At 36.1% G+C, this 23,788-nt stretch overlaps 1 protein-coding gene across 1 annotated transcript in view; it reads right to left on the bottom strand.

The window, feature by feature from the left end:
- AHI1 (Abelson helper integration site 1) overlaps positions 1-23,788 on the bottom strand; it is an 82,607-nt gene that overhangs the window by 33,933 nt on the left and 24,886 nt on the right. The window contains exons 16-19 of the mRNA XM_053939189.1: positions 23,149-23,279; positions 21,707-21,847; positions 19,619-19,821; positions 12,019-12,136 (exon numbers count right to left, since the gene is read on the bottom strand). Coding sequence (XP_053795164.1) covers positions 12,019-12,136; positions 19,619-19,821; positions 21,707-21,847; positions 23,149-23,279 — 593 coding nt within the window. The remainder of the gene's footprint in view (positions 1-12,018; positions 12,137-19,618; positions 19,822-21,706; positions 21,848-23,148; positions 23,280-23,788) is intronic.

Below are 23,788 nucleotides of genomic sequence, written 5' to 3'. Positions count from 1 at the left end.
GATTATTTGCACAGCAAATCTAAAGATGCAAACACAAATAATAACAAAAATTAAATTCTGAATCAAAAAATACTGTTTGACCAAATAGTTTTTACAGTATCATGAAATACAATGTACGTGCTTAATACAATACCATATTAGCTTTTTTTCACATCATCACATAGGTAGTGCCAAACTGTTAAAAACTACAGTACTTTAACATGCAAGCCTAGTTATATGACCCATTCTCTCTGGTTTGACTACCAGTTGCAGCTAAAATCCCTACTGACTATGCTCATACAGCATCTCAAATAAGCCAAAACCCAGACAAAAGCAACAAGTGCTAAGTTTTCATAATCATCAGTAAGAGGAAGGTGATTAAGGTCTGAATATTCAAGGACAGGAAATTCTTCTCCATAGCCTTTTCTAAAAGGAACCACCCATTTCTATGCATTATGAATGATATTGAGTTTCTTTAAAACTGACTTCATTGCCAACTGCTACAAACATTTACTTCTTCAAAAGGACCAAACAACTGAAAACCACAGGAAATTGTCTAGTAACACTCTTAAGTTTGAAAATCTCAAAGTATATGTTTTAATAGCCTTATTCAGTAAACATTCCTAGATGGTTTTTGCACACATTTATGTGCCAATTATTAACTCAAGAACTGGTGATACAGACAACCCTGGACACACCTTGCTCTCTTTGAGTGATTACTGGAACTTACACTGAAAATTGTTTTGGTAAGAAAAGCTGATTTGCAGGATGAGTCTTAATTGAAACCACAGTTTCAACTGCTGAAGATCCTTTACATGTGTGAGTAGTAAACAAAGATGGAAGTTTCCTTTATGTTCTGTACCAGAAGGAAAACAAATTTCTAATGAAGTACTGTTATCAAGGTACACATGATGTGGTATGTTATAGATGTGCATTAGGTGGGCATTACACCCCAAATCTTGCAAGTAACAGTAGAACAACTATGTTTCTTCTCCTCTTGTTGCTGTTTTTTTATGCAGAAGCAGCCAAATCAGAAGGAAATATAACTTGGCAGAACATACATTATATTAGATTGAACTGGTGGACACAAAAGGTGAAAAGTTGCCACCATTTAATCAATATATATATATTCAGAACTTGTGTTTTAAATTATTTAAAAAATGAAAAATTCCAAGAACACGCTTGAAGTCCTTATAGGAAAGAAACACCTGCTTGGTTTTCACTAGGGCTTGGCTCACAATAGAAGTTCTTCAACTAGCAGCAGGCATAACTCTGTTACAACATTCTCCAGAACAAGCAGAAGAGGTGACACACCTCTTGGATACCTTCTCTGTATTGAGACAGTCACAAACCCCTGCCCCCCCACTTTAAGGATAGGCTCATCCCTTTTTACTACAGAGGTGAACTCTGCTTAAATGTGATTATCCAGTAATGAGAACTTAAAGATGCAAGGAGTAGGAAAAGGAAACCTATTCAAGGTCTTCACCTGAAAATACAACCCCTCACAAAGTGAATTTTTATTATGCTCTGCAGGTGCATAGCGACAACCAGAAGTTTGGCAAATGAATTCTCACAACACTTCAAATTGCTACTAAGCAATTTGTCACAACAAAAGATGCTCAACACGTATTTTGAAAGAAGCTCCAATTTTCTGTATGTTATTATTTGGCTGTATGTTATTATTTGGCATATTTGGCATATTGCAGCAGTCTGCTTCCTTTGACCAGTCCTGACTGAAAGGATTCCAGAAAGACCTGTATCAACATATGCCACTGCAACACCCTTCAGCTAATCTGTAAAAATCCTCAATCAATGAGGCACCAGAAGCTAGCACAGATAGACAGCTGGAGTAGAGATTGACAGGATGGGAAAGGGGGATGTGATATCTAGAATCATATGGGGAAGCAGTATGCTGGAGTCGATCTTTAGATGAGACACAGTGTCGAGTACTATCTGTTACATGGTCCAGAGCCTTCTGCAAAGGGACTGTCCAGCAAGCCAGAACAAAGCCCAGCATCAAGTGAGCAGGGGAAAGTTTTTTTGAATTTGCCTTTTTGTCACTTGAATTGTTTCTCTTTGCCTAAGGAAGTAAAAACTGAAGAAACTGAGCCCTAATTGTGAGAGGAAAACATGAGAAAGGAACCTCAATTCTTCACAGCATGCTATAAGGTTGCAGAAAACACCCAAATACAAGCTTTCAGAAGCAGAGTTTTAGGAGAATTCTAGTGCTTCATTTGAGGCCAACAAGCAATGAGTTCCTTATAACCTCCAGCGAGCAAGAAAGCAAGCTAACGATGAGCATGCAGGCTCCAGTGAAGCTCTCACTCCATCTGGATCATGGCAACACATTGAGGCCAGCTCTGTATGGAACAGCAAACTACTGTGTGACAACAGCAATGTCTGAGTTACACACCTATGGAAGCCCCCACTTCTCTGTACTTGCTTTCTTAATGCCAAGCCACCATCCTCTATCATTAGTTTCTACAGGACCAACATGATTCGTATCAAACTACAATGACCAAACTGCATCAGTACCACAAGCTACTGCAGAGCATACTACAGACCACAGATACCCAAAGTTAACTTAAAAGTTGTTATATTAATAGAATTAATCATGTCATGGAGGTTTGCTCTCACTGAAATTGGTGGTTCAACAAGAGTAACAAGGTGCATTGAACCCATGGAAGTTTAATTGCTTCACACATAAAAATCTATCAACAAAATTAGCAAAGGCTTTTTAAGTAGTTGAAAAAGTATGCATGTATACCAAAATGGGATGGACAACATATGTTTAAAACATAGATTTTGGGGTTTTTTTTTTTGATGCACTCAGGATTTGCTAACTTGCCAAAACCAGCAATGAAGTCAAAGTACTTCGGTTTCCTCTTGGGAGATGGAGATGTCTCCCTCCTGTGCACCATGGCTGCTACCAGGGTTTTTGCACAGTCCTCCCAGCTCCTCTGGAAATTACAGGAACAGAAGGACTGAAGCAATACAAGCAGGGATCAAGTTCCCCATTTTATTCACTTATGTTTACTGCTGTACAAACAGCATCCTTGCGGATGTGAGCTTTTGTGCTGGACAAGATACTGATACTTTACTGTACAATCCTTGGCAGGACTGTTTCCCACTCTGTGACCAGCTGAAATTTCATTCAAGCATGTTGTTGTCTCGTGGCTCAATAGCCCAAAATTACAGACAAGCTCAGAATGAAAACAGTTAACAGGACCTCTCTACTTAGGAATTAGATTCAGTTTTAGGATCCACATAACTGAGAATGTAAGGCCACACTTAGGCCAAATCTCTTTTGGCACAGACTTACCACAGTACAACATCACACCCTGATTTTGCAATCTATATCCATTTCTGCCAAAGAGAGAGTAATGCTTCATTTAATCCACACCCTTGTATAATTTGGCTGAGAGTACTTCCTTTAGCCTGAAGGCTCAGCAGTAATTACCCTAACATACACCAATTTCAAGTAAATATAAATGGTGTTCTTTAGATAAAGTTTTTGGAATCTTCAAAGATTGCTGTTATTGTGCTCTGTATTTAGTGTAATTTTTACAGAAATATTTTAATTAACTTACCTAGAAGAAACATGAGAAAGAACATATAAAAAAGGAACATATGTATCTTTGATCTCAGTATAAACAATTCTAGCAAGTTTAACTAGAAAATACAAACTCTTCTGACATTTATAACATCTTATCAATCAGATAGAAGAAACTGGATAAGCAACCTTTTACAATAGAAGAACTAGACTGTCATTAATGTTAATGGTTATGTCTCAGTGTCTTTACTATTCTATTCAAACATTTTTGTGGTTAGATGAATCTATTTATACAACTTATGTTTTCAAATTAAAAATAATTTTTACTATTCATTTTATAAATGTAAACACCCAGCACCTCTACCTTAAAACAAGGTCCTGTATTTGTGCCTTGAGCCAGAACTCTGACATGCTGTCCAATGATGTGGGCAGCACAGCAGGGTCACAGAGCTCTTTGGAAGTTCCTTCCCCTGCAGAATGGCCTAAGCTGCCTGTAAGCCATGACGAAGGCACAGGTGTGTCCTGATACTCTTGATTTTTATTTACTGCCAAAGTCACCTGTAAGCTGGAACATGATGAGCCTTTGTAATCTATTTGCACTGAAGAAACTGAGTTACAGCTACTTCAAAATGTAAATGGTATAGCCAAATAGGTTATAAAAGAAGGAGATATAAAAAATAACAAAAACATCTTGTGATAGATATTCCTATTGTTTTAAAAGAAAACAAACTTTGAGAAAGATATCTGTAAGCTGTATTTTTCAGTTCTTCCATAGCGTTACGAGCAAACAGAAAAAAAATAAAACTTTTTTTTGTTATTTTCTCCCTTCTCTTACACATTTCCCTTAAGTCAAAGTGAGAGATATGAATATCTTAAAATGAATGATCATTTTCCCCAGGGGAGTTCCCATTCAAATTAAGACATATATAAAAAAGTACTTTAGACTTAATGCTCTTCTGCTTATGGTAAAAAAACTTTAAGCAAACATCAGTGTAATTATGTCAGTTGACCCTTGCTGAGAACTGATCTGTGGTGTTGAGCTGGTGATTTCTGTCTACTGAGTTCTCCTACCATCTTTTAAAAAATAAAGAGAAAATCTGCTAACTGGATCTAAAACTTAACTTATTATAATAAATTCTCAGTGACTAAGCAGTAATCTTTAGTTAAAAACAAAGGCTTGTCATGACTGTAAAGGTATGTTTCTCTTTGGTTAATAGGAGGAAAAAATCCCACAATAGAATAATGTACTCAAAAACCAAGGGACTAAAATAAGTCAAGTTTACTCACTTAGGAAGTGCTAGTATTCTGCATTATTGCCATCTATTATTGCAGACCAAGTGGTGGTGGGGATGTTTAAGTAATTCAGTTTCCAAAAGAAAGAAAACATACATACTTGATCCAGACACAGAGTTAAAATCAGTTACATCCTACAAATTACAGAAAACGTGAGAATTCTTAAAAGTAGCAATAAGGTATTTCTTGCAATAACAGAAAGCAACTCACATTTTTACATTTAGGAATGTAAAAGAAAATACTAGGCAAAATTCTTAATTTTTTGGCATCAGTGTCCCACTAGAATAATTAAATGAAAAGGGTAACATTTAAAAAAAAATTCTTCCCCATAAAAATATAATAACAGTTCTCTTGCGAATTTTTCGAAGTATCAATTTCTGAAAAGTGTGTCAGGCGGAATTAGTTCTTCAGATACGTGACAGAGCAGGAAGACAGCAAACTGCGTAAGAACATAGAAAAATAACTGCAAAGTGAGAGACAAGTACTAGGCACTTATTTCTTCCATCTTGATGCACATTCCCCTTTTTCAAACACATGACATAATCTACTAGCAGCAGATTGCAGCTTGCAGGAAGCTAACCACTCCACAAGCATTTATTCTCATGTATCACTTCCTATGTTGGCAACACCTCTACAGCACATACTGAAAGTGTTCTGCATTTCTGTCCAGCTCCAGACTTCATGGGTAGCAGACTGCTCATGAAAACATATTCCGCCCACTGGACTGCCTGACCACATCAAGGCCATTAGGAATATCGCTTAGTGAAGGGGGAACTTACATTTCTCCCTCTGTACAAGGAGGAGGGAGTAGTAGTACTAAGAATAAACAGAAAAGATAAACAGATCAGACAAACAATGAAAAGACTACTAAACTATTTTTTACATGCCTCATAACATCACTTCATTATTTTCTCAATCAATATCACAAAAAAAAAAAGGCCAGCAGACTCACCAATACTAATGAAGTTGAGAAACCTTGTGAAATTATTATACATTACCTACTTCCTTTTGTAAGTTTTTTCATAAATAAAATAAAGTAAAATTAGTTTCTTATCATTACCTATAGCAGATTGTACTACACTCAAACTACTTTCAACTAACAGTGTGGGTTCTGAACCACTTTTAGGTGTGTATTTGGTTCTCTTCACCGTAACATGCTTCTGCCCCAATTTTAAGAAGATGTGGGGATAAAAAGAAAAATGTCAATGGAACTTAGACATTATGGCAAATTGCTACACCATTTCCATAGCTCTGATCTATGCAGCCCTGCAGGATAATTGCTTTCACCATCACTGCAAATCTAAATGAAGCTGCTGGGTGAGCTAATGAGGCAGCATACATTACAATTCAACAGGAAACAGATACACTCAATATTCTTTCAAAACAAAAGTGAATTATTTTCTTATGTGTATGGCAAGAAGTCTTTTACACATACTCAAGGTATTTCTCTTAAGAAGTGGATAGGAAGATATTTCACTTCTATGTTAAAATATGATTAGTTAAAATACAGTATTAATGCTAATATGCTAGGATTAAAAAAAAAAAAAAAAGAGTATGTACCCAGTGATCTGTGTGCCATTCAATTTGCCTGCATGGATTGGATCCCAATGGATTCAGATCTATTGGATCTGCCCAACAGATTTCTCCAATGGGCACTGCCACTGCCACCCCCTCTAAACAAAAATATTCCCCCACCCAAGGTCAAAATTACGTATTTTCAGCACAGTAGTGCAGGGAAGATGGCAATGCTGCCACCTGTACCACATGGCTTCTTTTAGTCATCTTATGTCTTTCAACAACTTCTTTCAAGAGATATTACAAATATTGTATTTCATGTTATACTTGGACGATATAGTACACATACATGCACTCTTCAATTACTGTAGACCGTTGTTTTTTAGTATCTCTTTGGAATATTTTGTTGATGATTATTCTCAAATTAGAAAAAAAAATATTAGAATAACAAAATTGAATTAAATTGTTCATTTGATACATGCTCAATTACAGCATGTGTAAGTCTTCTTTCCCCTAAGAGTTTCTTCGTGAGAGACTAAAAAGAATAAGGCCACACTGAACAAGGTTTCTGCAGACATTCTTCCTTGAGTGGCACAAAACTATGTGAAAGGCATACACCCGCCAAAAAACCCAAACAAACCCATCCAATTCCTCCAGGGCTATTGCAGTACTGAATGATAGATGTTACAGAGTTGTGGAGAAAGTATGAAATACTGGGGGGGGGCGGAGGGGGGAGAAATCAATGATTTAACATACATATGTGACTGCAACTTTTGACATGTATTTCTGCAGCATCTCTGCACAATGTGAATTTTGCTACTTGGTGTAGCAAAATTGTACCTCCTTTTTCTGATTTAAAAAAAAAAAATGGTATTTTAGGAACATTTAACTGATGCATGAATATTTCTGAAATCTATTCTGAAATCTGATGAAGAAATCTATTTCACCATTTGCTTGAGACTGAAAGAAGCAGTTTTAAATAGTCTATCAAATGTAGCAGAGGACTTAAATGTGAAGTCAGTTTTGTTTATTTTTTAGAAAGCAATAAGGAGTACTTTGAAGCTTTCCCTTTATATTGGTGGAAAACACCTTTGACTGTCAGTTGTGTTAATGGAGAGAAAATTTCTAATTGTTCTCAACCTTGCCAAAATCTTATTTTTTTTGTTTTTGAGATTTTCTTTAAAGATACAAGAACCATCACGTTTCTAGCACATACGTAATTAATTTTTAAGAGCAAGTTTAATTAACTGGTTTTATTGAAGTCCAAATTTCAGTGAACAGATCTGTGCAGTATTTATAGTCAAGCTTCAATCTCCAACATAATTAACAATTAGGGTCACTGTTAATTACAATTACTTGAAACCTAAAACTTATTTTAGAAAGCATGTCCTGAACATAATGGTAGTTACTGAAGAGTCACTGTTGAATAAAGCCCAAAGATGCCGGAAATTTCTTTCATGGCATGCCACAGACCTCCAAAACAGTGTCTCACAGGAAAATGATTTCACTGTCCAAAGATGCTCACAGTCTTAAGGAGGAAAAGCAAACAAAATCAGAGGGGATTTTAAGGTCTGTCAGCCAGAAAGAGCAATTGAGAATCTGGAGTTTTTGCTACTTTCCTATTTGTTAAAAAAATAACAACTAGGAAATGGGTCATCCTGGAAGAAGTTATGAAAGAGGAGCACATGAGGAGAAAGAGACAGGAATGTTTAAGACCAAGTCCTGGATAACACTATAGTGCAGTGCTGCAGAACAGCACTATAGGCCAGGTATGATAAAACTAGCACTAAGCATGAGTGTAGCCAGAGCTGTACAGCACAGGCAAGGTAAAACCTCAATTCTGACTATCAAAGACAGATCTTAATCAAATGCTATTACCATGGAAGGAAAACAAGGAGGAAAAAAAAAAAAAAAAAAAAAAAAAAAAGGAAAGCAAAGGAAGAAGAAAAGAAGTTCAGCAACCTTAAATATTACATACCTTTAGGGACAGATTCCTTACAGTACTGAACACTCATAAGACTTTGTGAATTTAAATTACAAATGTAAAACTCAAAGGGGATGACTTTCTCCAAAGACAAACATCTAGCAAACTTTCCAAATTACTGACATAGCTATGAGCACAACTATACTGAGGCAGACACAAAAATTATCCTGATGTGGTAAAATGAGTCACACTCTTGATTAAAAATTTCAGCAAACAGGTTATCATGACAGATGGTAAGAAAACCCAAGTTCCATGCCTTTCCCTCAAATTTAAAACAATCTTTGTGAGAGGAAGGCACACAACACACATTTTCTTTAATTAATTCTGTTAAATCTGATTAAATGTCTCTAATGAAATGCTTTATACATAACACATAAAAATAAGTGGATTCATGCATTGTACCTGCTTTGTGGCACTTATTTGCTAATTACTATTTGACAAAATTCATTACATTTTTCTAGTAATTCTAACCATGCTCTTGACAAAACTGTCTCTTGCACAGCACTGCATAGAATCAATGGGAAAGCAGTAGATGTTGTTAACCTTGAATCTGGCAAGACTTACTACACTGTCCCCCATCACATTGCCACAGACGAACAGCTCAAGTGTGCACTGTGTAAAACAGACAGTGCACCAGACTGGAAGTTGGCTGAGCTGGAGAGTTTAGAGGTTTGTAACCACTCACATAAAATCTAACTGGAGACTTTAGACCAGTGGTGCACTCCACAGGTCGATACTGGTGTCCACACTAGAACTTCTCCATTAATAACCTGGATGATAGAACTGAGTGCACCCTCAATGAATTTGCAGATGATAAAAATCTGGGAGGAGGAGTTGATACAGCAGAGGAACACACTACCATTCAGAGGCGCCTTGTCGAGGCACACAAATGGGCCAACAAGAACCTCCTGAAGGTCAACAAGGGGAAATGCCAAGTCCTGAACTATGGGAGAAATAATCCCATGCACCAAAGCAGACTGAAATACACTAAATATAATTTAAAGATTATTAAAAATCCTGTCCCATGAGAATACTCCAATATTGTAATAGGTTGTTCAGAGATGTTTTGGAGCCTCCATCTTTAGAGATATTCAAAACCCAAATGGATAGTCCTGAGTTCTAGGCGAATCCACTTTAAGGAGGAGGGTTGGACTCCATGGTCAATAATATCATGATCTTCTCTTTACTCATCTCACATAAAGAATATTCTGTCATTGAGAAAGATACTGAAGCTCTCTATCAGATGATTAAACAATTAATTACTTAATTTAGAGCAAACTGGTTGGAAACAAAGGCAGTCCTCCCTTGGCATCCATGAGCTAACTGTTCTTGAGGGAAGTGGGGAAATAGCACAATAAATAGCAGAATGAAACTGGGGCTTTATTAAAGCCTATAAATCTGTGAAATTATGCACTTGAAGAAAAGCCAAAACACACGATATGTCAGGGTATAGAGAACCTGTATGTGTGTCAAAATGAACACACATATTTAAAAGCCATAGCAGTGAATATTATTTTTATTTGAAGTATTATATTATAATGTCACAAACAGCTAATTCTGCAAATGTATATGGATATGAAAAGATTTAAACATCTGGAAAGATCTGCTGTCTTACTGCTACTACCCTTATAGCACATAGATGGAAACACTGTTTTTCCACTGTTTCCTACCTCAGGCAAGACCGAGACAATTAAACTGTCTTTTAGAAAGAAAGGGCTGCATATATTCAGGCTACTACACTGCCTGTACTACAAGATAACAGCTATCACCTTACAAAACTATTAGAGCATGCACATACACCAGCTACGTAGTTAAATATATTGCTAACAGCAGTTTACACATGTAAATGGGAATTCTACTTTAAGAAGTACTAAATGCACAGTAAAAGGTGACAGAACTGAACTCTCAACTTAACCTTCAGGAATCTGTAACCATCTGCTGGATCTCTAGTACAGGCAATTGCTAACAATGCAACATCCCAATTAACATAAGTACAAAATGAAAATATATTTTGTATATAAAACCAACACAGAAAATAAAGGTTTTGTCTTTCCAGTGCAATCAATAAATCAATAGATGCATTTAAGTACAGATTTTCTATTATTCAAAAGCAAAATTTAACTGGCAGTTATCTTCACAGTTTATAGAATGATGAAATAGATAGTAAATATTTTTCATGTTTCACTGAAAATAAGTCTACCACAGAAGAACAACTTGGAGGACCACAAAATGACAGAGAAGTAATTCACAATTTTAAAACATTTTCTTACAGAAAAATCTATTTCAGTTGTGGCCCATTAGTATTTTTATGGTTGCCTGCCCTTAAAAATCTTCCTGTTCTCATGGCTTCTTCTTTACTGTATTTCCCTTTTTACTATGCTTCCCTTGTATAAATACTTTCCTGTACCTGTGGATCATCTTGGAAGTACCAGTCAGCTTTGGAAGCAAAAACACTGAGAGTGTTCATGAACAGCTGTAATATACACCTATGTTTGCTCATGCTATTTAGGAAGTCTCCATCAATACTTTTATCTGTGCTTCTGCATAAAGTAAAATTCAATAAAATAAAATTCCTTTGTTTGAACAATACTAGGAATAGCCATGTAGAACAACTTAAAAGCGTACGTTAATGTTCTTTAAAGGATTAGTCCACTTTAAGTATTCAAAATATGTAAGCATATGCCTTCTACTGCCTCTCTAAGATTTACACACTGTGAAAATAACATGCATCCTTTGAGCAACAGATGAATATTATTATGGCTCCAAGCTCTTTTGTTTAGGTAGAAAATAAAAATACTGAAGTTAATTGGTGTATGGCCATTTGCATTGTGAATTAGTGAGTAAGAGTGATCCTGAGACCAGTGGTCTATCTTTTAGACCATGCTAAGGACCATTTCCCCAGCTGCTTCGAAAAAGTAATCATAACTTCATGTGCAAAAAAATTGCCTTTAGGAGATAATTCTATATAATTATAGAGATTATTCCTATCTTTACTATCTACATTTTAAATCTCTATTACGTGTTTTTATTTCATTATATATTCCACCCTCCCTCTGGAATTCTTTTTACTCTTCTCAAGGATACAAAACAAAAACACTGAAATTAAGGTGCCAATTTTCTGTCTTATTTTACAGGTGCCCAGAAAAAAATGGCATGAAATTATAAATTTTATTATTAAATACGGCAATTATCAATGAAACAGATATTATTAGCAAAGTAAGCATCACAAATGTATATAATTGCATTGCTTACCTTTTTCACAAAATCTTTCAATACAAAATATCTTTAGGGGAAAAAAATCTAAAAATAGATTAAAAACAACTGCAAATAGACTATCAGGCACTATGGTTCTGTATTAGTATATATGCTTTTAAATTCTAGTCTTTTTTAAGTGCCCATGTTTAAGATACTTTAGTAAGCATTAAATTAAGAAAAGCTGGCAATCACCTCCTCTTCTACAAACTTACACTAATAAATAGATGTACAGCTTAAAGAAAAAAAAAAGTATTACAAAGAAACATGCATCAGCATTGGATTGTATCACACTGCATTTAATAGAGAGTATCACATATAACAAAACTGAGTTAGACTCTGAAAGAGCTGCACAGCAAAATTTTAAGAGGCAGAAAATAAAAAATCCTCATAGAAGTGATCACCCCTTCCCTACAAAGAGTGAAGAAATAAAGAAACTTACCACTTTCAGCAGTGAAAGAATACAGAGGATTCAGTGGAATACTCAGTGTGCCCGGCAGGCTCAGCTTGGAGTGTGGTGACAGAGATGATGGTGCAGGAAGCAAGAGATTTGAGTTTGCCTGTAATAGGAAGACAAATCAGAAAGTGAAGTGTAATTTCCTGGGTCACTTACTGATGCAATAGCTAAAAGAGAAATATTTGTTTACTGTAAATAACTATTAAATTCTAGGAAAAAAATTAGAACTCAATTTGATGAAGATTAACAACTTCAATTTTTTTTTCTTAGTATTTGGAGATGCAGGCTTGGAAAAATTACTGGCACAGCAATAAACTGAATTGTGTGTTTATAAATGGACACTAACTCTCAAGCAGTGCAAACAATGGAACAGAATTGTTTGAACCAGCATTTTGTTGCATCTTTGTGTATAAAAATAACAAGACATACATATGCTCAAAAATTTATATATGCAAAATAATTTCTCATTTTTGAGTACTCAAACTACACTACATCCATGAAGAGATACTCACTACTATAAGAAAAAAAAAAATCTTAAACCAATCCTAGCACAGAACTGACTTCTGTAAAGCAATAAACACCAAAATCCCAGGCCCTTCCTATATGTAAATTACACATAATTCCAGTCCTAATCTCCATAGCAACAAAGATTATGTAGTTAAAATCTGTGTTCCTATGGACTTTCTTTATATACATATATACAACTATTACAAAACAAAAGCCCTTCCCAAACTTTACTTTTGTCATATTATCCAATATAGTCTATGAAAAAAAATTTAATGATCTCAAGTTTTTGGTTGATCCAACTGAGAATTTTACTGTTTATTAAATATATTCTCACTGCCTTAATACACCAAAGCCAAGGCAGAAGAAAAACAGGCCTTGAATAAAATATTTGTATCTTTCCTCAAGCAAGATATTAATATACTAAAATTCATGAGAATTATTTACATAAGATAATATAATTCTTGACCCTTTCAAAAGTCAAGCCTATTTCATCATATAGAATAAAAGCATATGGTCACTCAATCCTACTAAAATCTCCCAATCAGGAGAGCACTACCTTTGGCCTCAGTAAACTCTAGATCAGAATCTTAAACTTCAGTGGTGGGCCAGTGATATTCTGCATATTTTCAAACTACTGGCTTGTAAATTCTGTTTAAAGAAAGGAGACAATCACCGATTCACTTTGGTTTAACTATCTCAAAAATTATATATTTTATATAACTTCTGCAATTCAATAAATATGATTCAATTCAATAATGCATAGGCATTGGCAGGTGTACTGGAAGGTAATATAGCAGTAAAAATGTGTGTTGAATTACTTGACTGGGCCAGAGAGTTTCTGCCACCAACTGCTCTGCACCACTACGCCTGACTTTCATCTTAATGTGTCTGGTTTTCTGTGCAGGAATATGGATTAAGTTCTAATGTGCAAAGTTTATAGTAAAAACTATCTTTGACTAACAAGGAATCTTGTAGCAAAAGTGCACAATTGTAATGGCTATACTCCAAAGCTGACAGAAAGAAAAGCAAGACAGAAAATCAAATTAATCATTCAGCATGATTTTAAAAAAGTATTAAACCTGCTAGATTTTACTACAGTGTACAAATTTAAATGAATGCTAGTAAACAGTAGCTGGGAAACCTTATCAGAATGGAGGCCTGTTTCTCTGAACAACTGCAACAACAAAATCAATCTGCTTTTCTTACATTTACATATGCAAGCACGTAAGCTTCATTAATATAAAGTTTTCTCTGATATAAAAAATGGTGGAAAGCCATTAGCTTACATATTTACTCAAACACAGAAAAAAATAATCTGTTCTGCAAATGTTTTGAGCTCAGCTTCCCACTGTTTCATCTTCTTTAATCCACTGTAAACTCCAGGGAGAGCCTTTCTCGCTAAATGAGAATATCTCCCCTTTGCATGAATTTCTTGTGAAGCGCACACTACACCACAAGACAACAGAGGCTTTCCAGTCAAATACTTTAATGGAACTCTCCTTCAAATTTGCTATCAAAAATGAGATTTCAGATAATACCAGAACAGGACAGAGCAAACTATTGAAAACTAACACTTAATAGATGCCTCTGCAGTTCATCCTGGAAGGAAGAATTATGAAGCTAAGCTTTCTTGATTCTAGTCCTTAAACAAATTATATAAGAGATTTGGAACTCTATGTAAATTATTCCTGTACAACACTTAATTCACTTCTCTTTATTTTCCTGCTGTATTATGCAAACACTCTCACAATACATGCCAAATAGCATGCTTTGAAATCAAATGCAACAAGACACACAGAAGAGACAACTGAATGTGCAGTCCTGAGGATTTAAGAAAATCACCTGTTCTAAAATGCAGCATAAATTCTCTTAGAATACTTCCTTCCTGTCCAAGGCCTTAAAAACAAGATTAACATCTTTTTAATAAAAGAGATACTAAAAATGAAGTTTTAAGTCTAAGCAAACTTACAGGAAGTGATTAATTCCTCCTCTTGATGGCAGTGAAGCTGAATTCAGGTGAGCTATAAAAGACTGTCCATCCAAACTAGAGGCAAAACTAGAGTTTTAATGACCTTTCTGCCACTAGCTCTTAAGCATTATTTAAATCTCTAAGAGGCCCAAGGAGGAAAAAAAGGCACAACATTGTAACAGAAAAGGGAAGCACTCAGCTAAATAAGTGAGGAATAGTGAATCAAGCACAACTGTTTCCAGGTGAAGTACACTATTCTATGAAAACTAATTAATTCTCCTACAGCAGGCAGACATAAGATTAGCCACAGAACAAAATGACATTATTTTTTAAATGCATGATGTGGGAAATCATTGCTAAATACCTTTACAACAATGAGCAAACTTGGCTAAGATAGGCAACCATGAATTTACTTATTTTTCACCACAGGCTCTGCTTTCTTCATGCATAAACCACAACTTTATCAAAGATACAGTTTACTACTATTGTGAATTGAGTAAGACTAAGAGTTAAAACATTCTTATTGTTTCCATCACAATAAAGATACCTACATAATTTTTGCCAGGCTTAAACAAAGATGATTTGCATTTTCTTTCATGTGTTAGGGCAGCTCTATGCAAATTATGCAAATACACACTTTCAGTGAAACTAGTTTTCACATTAAAAGTGAATTGCATGAGGCAAAAAATAGAATGCTCTAAGACTTGACAATGTGGTAAAAGCATATATCAAGAGATAAAGCTGCCAACATGTAATTGATTCTGAGACTAGTACTACAGAGTATATAGAGATGCTATTCATAAGTGCTACAAAGGGGCCAGACATCTAAAAGCTGAGTTTCAGAGCTAGAATATGACATTTTCAAAGAAAACCCTTCTCTCTACACCTACACAACATATATCATCCCCTTGTTATGGATAGTTATAAACTGTTTTTTTAACTGCTAGTTGGAAGTGAAATTAAAAAAAAACATGAATAGTAATGTTGAATGAAAAACACTTAGCACTTCCAAGAGCCAGAGATGAGTTAAATGTTTTCCTATCAAAAACCTCCATTAACAGAATCATGCATTAGTATTAGTTCCTTGAGGTAGAGATAAATAATAACTGCCGCCAAGATTCACTACTCTGTAATTTCTTGATGTGGTACAGAAGCTAATTCTGCATTCTGATTTCATACAGAAATTAATTTTTACCTTTTGTATAAAAAGGTCTTAGCTTTTCTGAATTGCTAAAGCTTCAACACAATAGTCAACTCTGGTTCTAATTTCTGGGCTAAGAATGGCAATGCTGCAGAAGAGAAGAAAAGAAACTATCATTTCCTAAGGTTGATGTTTAGGTAAAAAGAAGAAAAACAGAAAAATAAAAAAACTATTGGTTCTATCAGGACCTGGAAAGGGGGCACAGGTCATAAGACAAAGTACCCAAGCTTATACAGGACCAGAGTATTCTCTATCTAGCTTAAACCAAACTTTAATGTATTGACATCACATTTTCCAATCCTGTATCTAAGTCACAGACTCTAAACTCTACCCTTTAAAGTTAGTTTTAAATCCAGTAGCTACGCTGTTAAGTTGACACATGTTAAAACCAGAGACCCCCATGTTGGCAGATTTGCTTTCGTGTGTTCCAGCACCTTTGTACCGCAAAACACGACCACAGGTGTGACCTTAGGCCAGGTCTAAGGTATGCTGCCACCATGCTTGTCCCAACATGGTATTTCCTACATATCTGTGACAAGGGCATGCAAACATGACCCAAAGACCAGGATTACTCTGCACTGAGGCGGCCTCACCTCGAGTGCTGTGTGCAGTTTCAGGTGCCACAACCTAAGACAGACAATAAACTATTAGAGAGTGTCCAAAGGACAGAAACAAAGATGGTGAACGGCTGGGAGGAGAAGCTGTACAAGGAGTGGCTGAGGTCACTTGGTCTGTTCAGCCTGAGAAGGGGAGACTGAGGGGAGACCTCACTGCAATTACAGCTTCCTCATGAAGGGAAGAGAAGGTGTAGACACTGATCTCTGTGATAACCAGTGACAGGGCCCAAGGGAATGGCCTGAAGTTGTGTCAGGGGAATTCTGTTGTGTTAGGTTGAATATCAGGAAAAGTTTTTTCACCCAGAGGGTGGTTGGGCACTGGAACAGGCTCCCCATGGAAGTGGTCACACAGCACCAGCCTGACAGAGTTCAAGGAGTGTTGGAACAATGCTCTCAGGCACATGGTGTGACTCTTGCGGGTGGTGCTGTGCAGCACCAGGAGTTGGACTTGATCTCTGGGGCTTCCTTCCGATTCAACATATTCTACAATTCTGTGAAATACATACAAAGTAACAGCTGCATTCTCATCTGGATTTTTAATGTTCCAACTCAACCACAGGGCAGCAAGCCACCCTATGTGTGGTTTCCTAAAGTCATCTTTCTCCATTTGCGTTTGTCTGTTCCCAGAAATATTAGCACATTCTCACACATGTGGCTGAGTGGCAACTTTTAAAAGTTCTACTTTGACAAATACTTTAGCAAACCATTCATGTGAGTGTGCATTCTAATAAGCCTTCCAGCAAAGCCTGCACTTACATACATGCATCATTTTTCATATGAGAAAGGGAATTGCACACACATTAAAAACTAATTCCCAATTACAAATTAGTACAAGTTTTAAGTTTTAATGTTGTATATTTCACTCTGGGGCTGTCCAAAATGTGATAAATCAGGCAGGCAATACTGCAGCCACGTGCAAAAAATTATCCTATCCCTGCTTGAAAAGTATCTACCGCTGTCCCCTGAGTGTCATGTTGGATCACTGAAAAGATTAGCATCAAGACTCCTTTCAAGGAACTCTCCTCCCCCATATCTCAGTGGTTCATAAATTCCTGCAAGGAAGCACTCTCAGTGTTTATAATCACTACTGCTATGTGACAAATATCAAACTGGATGTGCATTCTTTCAACCACCAACCTGTACTGTTTGGAAACTCACACAGTGAGAAGACTCAGATGAACTTTTGGACATCTCCCACATGGGTAGAGGGCTTGGAGGATTCTTGAAGTCAAAACCACTGATCATTACTCTGCTCACAGCAGACTCACTCATCCCAAACTAGTCAATGGAAATCTAGGGTTACAAAACTCCAGTGGCTGAGTTATTCTTTCAAACACAGCTGTGGGCTTGTCTATTTCATCTAGTCACAAAGTAACATGGAACTTCTAGATGCTTCTGCTAAACCAGATTTGTCTTCCACAATCCAGAACCACTGGTTAATCTGGGAGTAAACAGCTGCAATGATAAAGACTCTCAAATTCTCTAACCCCATCATTTTCTTCATATGACCAGACATCCAGAACAATTTATCCTGGAGTATCTTCCTGGAGTACTTGTCCCAGACACAAGGCTACATGTCCAGTCTCTCCATGTTGTGCCTTTCTCTGATAAACAACTTGACAGCACCAGCTCTCACTTTGTAGGTGAGGGGAACAGTATGAGCAGCAAGTAGAAACAAAGCCACACATAATTGAAAGGTAGAAGCAGCAGACTACTGTTATCCATGAGAGCTACTGTGTGCTGTTTCATGAGGAGGTTCACTGGGAGTTCACAGTTCAGAAATCTGTGGTCTGTGTGAAGGTCTGTGGGATAGCTTTCTTCCAGACAGTTTCAAAGTTCAGGCCTAATGGGGATGCCAAAGCCAAGGAACCAGACTAAATCTAATCCAAAGTAAAACCCCTAAAGCATGATGACAGTAGTTACAGCAACCTCAGCAACAACCACTTTCATCTACTCATCTGCTTCTTTTGTGATTCACTTGTTATTAACGCAGACAAAACGTAAAACTACCAAAGAAAATCTACATGTACTCAAAAGTACTTCAAAATGAAAAACAGCAAAAGCAAACTCAAATATAGTTCATGTCATTGTGAAAAGTAATTATAACTTTACAGTGCTATTCAGGAACATTCTGCATCCTTGTTGCATGCAAAATTGTCTCAAGTTGGGGAATTCAACTTAATTAAATTTATTACCAATTACAAAAGCTTTAATTACTGATTTGAGTATTGAGAAAGAAGACAAATAGTAAGACACCCAACCAAAGAAAACACTTTTCATCCCTCTCTGTCTGTCTCCACTTCAGGCACCTTTTTTCTCCTTTCTAATCCCCAGTCTCCTTGATTTCAAAATTACATTACACTCAGTCCTTTTGGAAAGCCAATGGAAGGGTGGGGCAGTAGAGAGAGGCTAGTGCATAGTGACTTGCTCTTTTTGACTCTTCTTTTTTCTTGCTCTTTTCAACTGCTTTCGTATGGATCCTCTACCACACAACATCCCCTTGGGGGATTGCACCTGTCCAGCACAGATTCTTCCATTGTTTGCAACCGATTCAGAAGCATACCATCATCTGTGTTTTCTTTTGCATGTCCTCGTGTATCTCCTGTCTTTCCCTTCAAGCCTACTCTGTTATTTCCCCAGTATTTCCATTTCTGCATTGTTTTGTGTCTCTTGCATCACCTTTCTGCCTCCTTCTGTGTCTTTCACATCTCCTTATTTCACATGACTCCTCACATCCCTTCTCCTGTATCTTTACTTGTGCCCCAGCACGTTTTCCTTTGCATTTCTCCTCTGCTGTGGTGTTTCCTGTCTCCAGTAGGTTCTGACCTTTCTTAAATCAATTTTCTCAGAGGTGCCATATTCTGTTTGGTTCCAGTTTCAGTTGTGCAGTAGGCCCATACTGTCCTTCACTGAGCTGGCCTGAAACACCTGTGCCCAGCACAGGGCATGCTCTCCCCCCAGCCTTGCAGCTCCCTGAAACCCCTACTATTTATGCCACATACAATTTTTAAGGTATCCATAATGATCTATGGATCCCTGATTTTACATAAATGGACAAACAGCAATGGACACTAGCACAAAAAAATCCCTTGTGATCAGTTTTTTATTAAAAATTAAGTTTTTTATGGTTGCTCTTTTCTTAAGAGCTACTTACACCTGCATTAGTGTAAGCGAGAGATGTATTCATTTCTAAAAACCAGATGCCATGACAACACATATGGTTTTTTAAGTATACCAGTTCCAGAATATAGGAAGACTATATACTTCTGAAATTAATTAAATTTGACTTACCATAACAGAATCAAGTTTTTGTTTCACCTTCTGCATTCTCATTGATGCTCTTGCAACATTGAGAAACTGATCTGCTGGAGATATCACTGAGTTATTTTGTATAGGAATTTCAGAAAAACTGCTGAAGAAGTGTGGCCCTCTTGGTGCAGCTGTGGTAAGTGATGAACTGAGATCTCTTACAAGTTCAGCTTCCTGTTGAGCAACTGTAGAAATAACCAACATTAATGTCTCAGGTGAAGCCTTACATTGCTATGAGAAAAAGTCATTTTGCCAGCCAAATTCAGTCAAATACTATCAGAAACTGTACCAACAGTGCTATAGGGAAAACCTGAAAGTGACTTGAAATTTTCCCCTTACTACCCCATTTTCCCCCTAACTCTTCTGATCACAATATCTCACTCCACTTATTTGTGTTCAGTAATCTCTCATACAGAACTGGTATTTTTGTATTGTTTATAAACAATAGTGTTCCTCATGCAGAAATATTTGCATTGGGTGGGGGGAAAGAGTGGGAAGAGAAAGGAATTTTTCAAAGGCAATAAAGTTATAAAGCCTGCACTGAGTTCAAGTTGGTGACATTTCACATTTTTTCCAGCCTAGTTCAAGTGAGTTTATGATGCCTGAGCAATATTTCATAAGTTGATAAACATATTATACAGGCACAGGACATACTGACTGACAAGTTGACTTTTGCAATTTTTTGTCCTACAGTCTCAAGCCAACAAAGGTTAAAAGAATTCTTCATGGAAGTTCTGCCCTTGATATTAATAAAACTGCTGGTGTATCTAACACACATGCTTGTCAGACTCTTAAAAATTAGTATTTTAGTCAGAGACTAAAATTAGTATTACTGTATGTTTAACTTTCAACACTGTAGCAGTATGACTATTTTCTGAAAGCAAAAAGGGTGCTTTTAACCAAAAAAGGAACATAAAGATAATAACCAACGATACAAAAAAAAGCACAACCTATGCAAAGCCTTATTGTCAGCAGTTATGTGTGTCAGAAGACACAAATAACTATGACTGTGCCGTGTGATCTCTAAATGTGTATGCACAAATATATATATTTCAAACTACTATGTTAAGTTTTTTAAGACTCACTGTCTGCTCATCAAAAAATTCTGAACAAACCCTTCACCCAAAAAAATTTCTTTGTTTTTAAAAATACCAATATCCTACGTAATTGAAGTATAGTACTGAATATTGATTGCAAAGTCACTCCACTTAATGTTTCTGTATAAGTCAACCAATTCAACAAATAACCTACAGTGAGAATTTATATGAGCAATCCTACTACTACATGTTACTTAAAAAGCCAGTGTATAAAGACAGGATTAGCTTTACAGATCTATGTCCCCTGCAAACATAATTCATACAAAAAAATTACTGCATATTAATTACTGCAAAAAAAATCTGCATATTTTTAATATATTAACACATTAACTCTCTAGATGCAAATGTCCTTAATTGAACACAACTATCAAAAAAGCCTGCAAATGACAATCTGAATTTTATTTTGTATACCAAAAATTCAAATTTATTTATTTCTATCTTCTCTTCAATATAACATGGGGAATAAACATGTCTCTGACATAGTGACATCACAGCTATAACAGCTATTTCTCAGAAGTCGATACACTCTCATTCATTTTTATATGGCTCCTCAACATTATTTTGTAACATAGCTGGCACAAACTACTCAGATTCCAATTAAGCTACTAATTAGTTTTCCAAATAATTGTATTTTCTGGATCCATAATCTACCTTGATATTGCAAAAAGGGCTGCCTATATATGATAAAGTGTTGCAAAACTCACACAGTATGAAACACAAAAAAATTGAGGGACCTCTGGTGATTCTGGCTAGGCCAAAACCCTTGCTTAAAGCAGCATCACAGGCCCGCTCATCACATAGAACAGGCTGAGCAGGATCATGTTCAATCCAGTTTTGCCATCTCCCAGGAAAAAGATATGCATTACCATCAAATGACTGGTATCTTTTTCTCTCAAAAGAAGTACAAATACTAACAAATAGCTTCTAAAAATAAAATACTTACAGGTGAGTATCAAGAAAATTTGTACTGTACCTTTATAATCATAAATGTATACAAGTATTGGATGGTTTTGACCAAAGGCACAAAAAGACACCATGTGTTCGTGTGGATGAAAGGCAACATCACGAAGTGGAGATGTGAAGGAGAGATCAGAATATGTCGCCACCTGATCTCCTGCAGAAATTAATTAAGTTTATTAATGCCGTGGAAAAATATTTGAAACATTTGATACAGCAAAATAACAGTTGGTTAAATCTTGTATTACTGCAGTGTTTGCCACTGTTAATAAATGTTCTTCAGTCAATTTCCTGATTGAAAAGTTGTCTTTTGGCATAAGACAAAGGAAATTTTGTATGCTTTTAAGTTATTCAGTAAGTCAGAAAAGTTAGTGCTGTTGCAATAGCTGCAGGAAATGCCAGAGGAGGATACACCAGGTTAGATGAGTTCTCTCGTTCTGATAAGCACATTCTAGAAAGGTGGCGTTCCACAGTATTTGTTTGCTCTTGTATTGTACAAAGATAGCCATCTTACTTGTGGATTTCAGCTATGTAATACTGATAACAGGAGTGAAAGTTGAGGAGAGAATTATTTAAAAATATAAATAAAATTAGCTCTTCAGCTGATGGCACTGTAAATGCAAATACAGTGTGTACACAAAAGTCAAAATCCAATAAAAACATCCTAATAACAAAGTTCCTCCTTCCTTTTACTTTTATTATTTTTTCAAAGTTTTCAGGCAAATTATGTAGCAGCAAAGATGCAAGCTAACATAGTTGGAAACATGGAAAGAAATTCAAAACAGAACTGTTAGTTATCTGCCAGTTTAAAAATATTTACCTTTTTTATTTTAAAATACTATATAAATTACAATTACAGACAGAATATAACGTCATCAAATCCAAAATGGTATTCTGCTACTTTCTGCTCTTATGTTCATCTCTTCTACCTCCTGTTCAAGAAACTCTACCCTACATTTTCATCACTTTTTTTCAGAAAGATTTTGGTAGCTATTTTGAAACTCCTTGGCTTGGGGACTAATTCACAGTTAAACCTTATATACCACATACCAAAAAGATTCAGTCTCTGACCACCCACCACAGAGATGAAGTGGTTCTGCACAAGAGCCTGATTCTCAAATCTAAACACACCAGAAGAACTTACCTGATGTAAAACATTTTTTGTGCATTCCATCTTAAGATCCTCACCACATGTAAAGAGTTGCAGTATACAAAAAGCTGAGCCTCAGGTGCTTCAGTCATGTTGGATATTACAAATGTTGCCTCTATTTATTTCCTCTAGAGAATTAAATCTCAGAGATTAATAACAGCTATTTAAAAGGTGGAGCTAAAGCTTCAGGATTTAAGAACATCTCACTGAAGTTTTATTCCGTATCAAAAGTGTTCCAATAAACTTTAAAAAATCCTTTACCCTTCAGCTTTGACAATTTGGCTTAAGCCCATAAAATAATTAGTTACCTGTTTCTGGATTCCAAACATAAGCCTTTCCATCTTCACTTCCTGAAAACAGGAACGTACCACACGGTGTTAAGGTGCTGTGAATCTTTTCTCTGTAATTTGTAGCACCTACATATTTCTTTGTTGCCAAGCTAAAAAAAGTTTGCAAATATAGAAGATACATTCAGAATATACAATGTAACTTTTTAAGTGTCAGTTCCCCCTCTATTCCTTAGAAAGATCAGTACACCTTGCATCCCAAGTAGATATGCAAGCACACACTTTTTGCAGAGTGCAGTATTTATTTACCCTTTATTTTCCTTAACCTTCATAATGCACTTGACAGTATAGATGAAAATGTACATCCTTGTCTTTCAGCAGAAAAAGGAAACCCTCAGATCTAGACAACAGATAGAGATGCAGTAATTTGCACTATCTTGATCCTGGGCTTTGCACAAAACAGGGAAATTAGCACTATTACTTCAAGCTCTCTTAGAAGAGTTTTCATTATGCTTCTTGAGCTTGAATGATTAAACCTACACAGCAGCTCTCTTCAACTCTTCAGACTAATGTCTCCTTGGTCAGAAAACCAGCAGTAGAATAAAAAAAATTCAGACATAAATGTTGATTTAATATGTTTGATATTATTATTTTGCAACTT

Source organism: Vidua chalybeata, chromosome 3, assembly GCF_026979565.1.
Source record: "Vidua chalybeata isolate OUT-0048 chromosome 3, bVidCha1 merged haplotype, whole genome shotgun sequence".
NCBI lineage: Eukaryota > Metazoa > Chordata > Aves > Passeriformes > Viduidae > Vidua > Vidua chalybeata.
The sequence above is the reverse complement of the archived record's forward strand: the minus strand, read 5'-3'. Positions and strand labels throughout refer to the sequence as shown.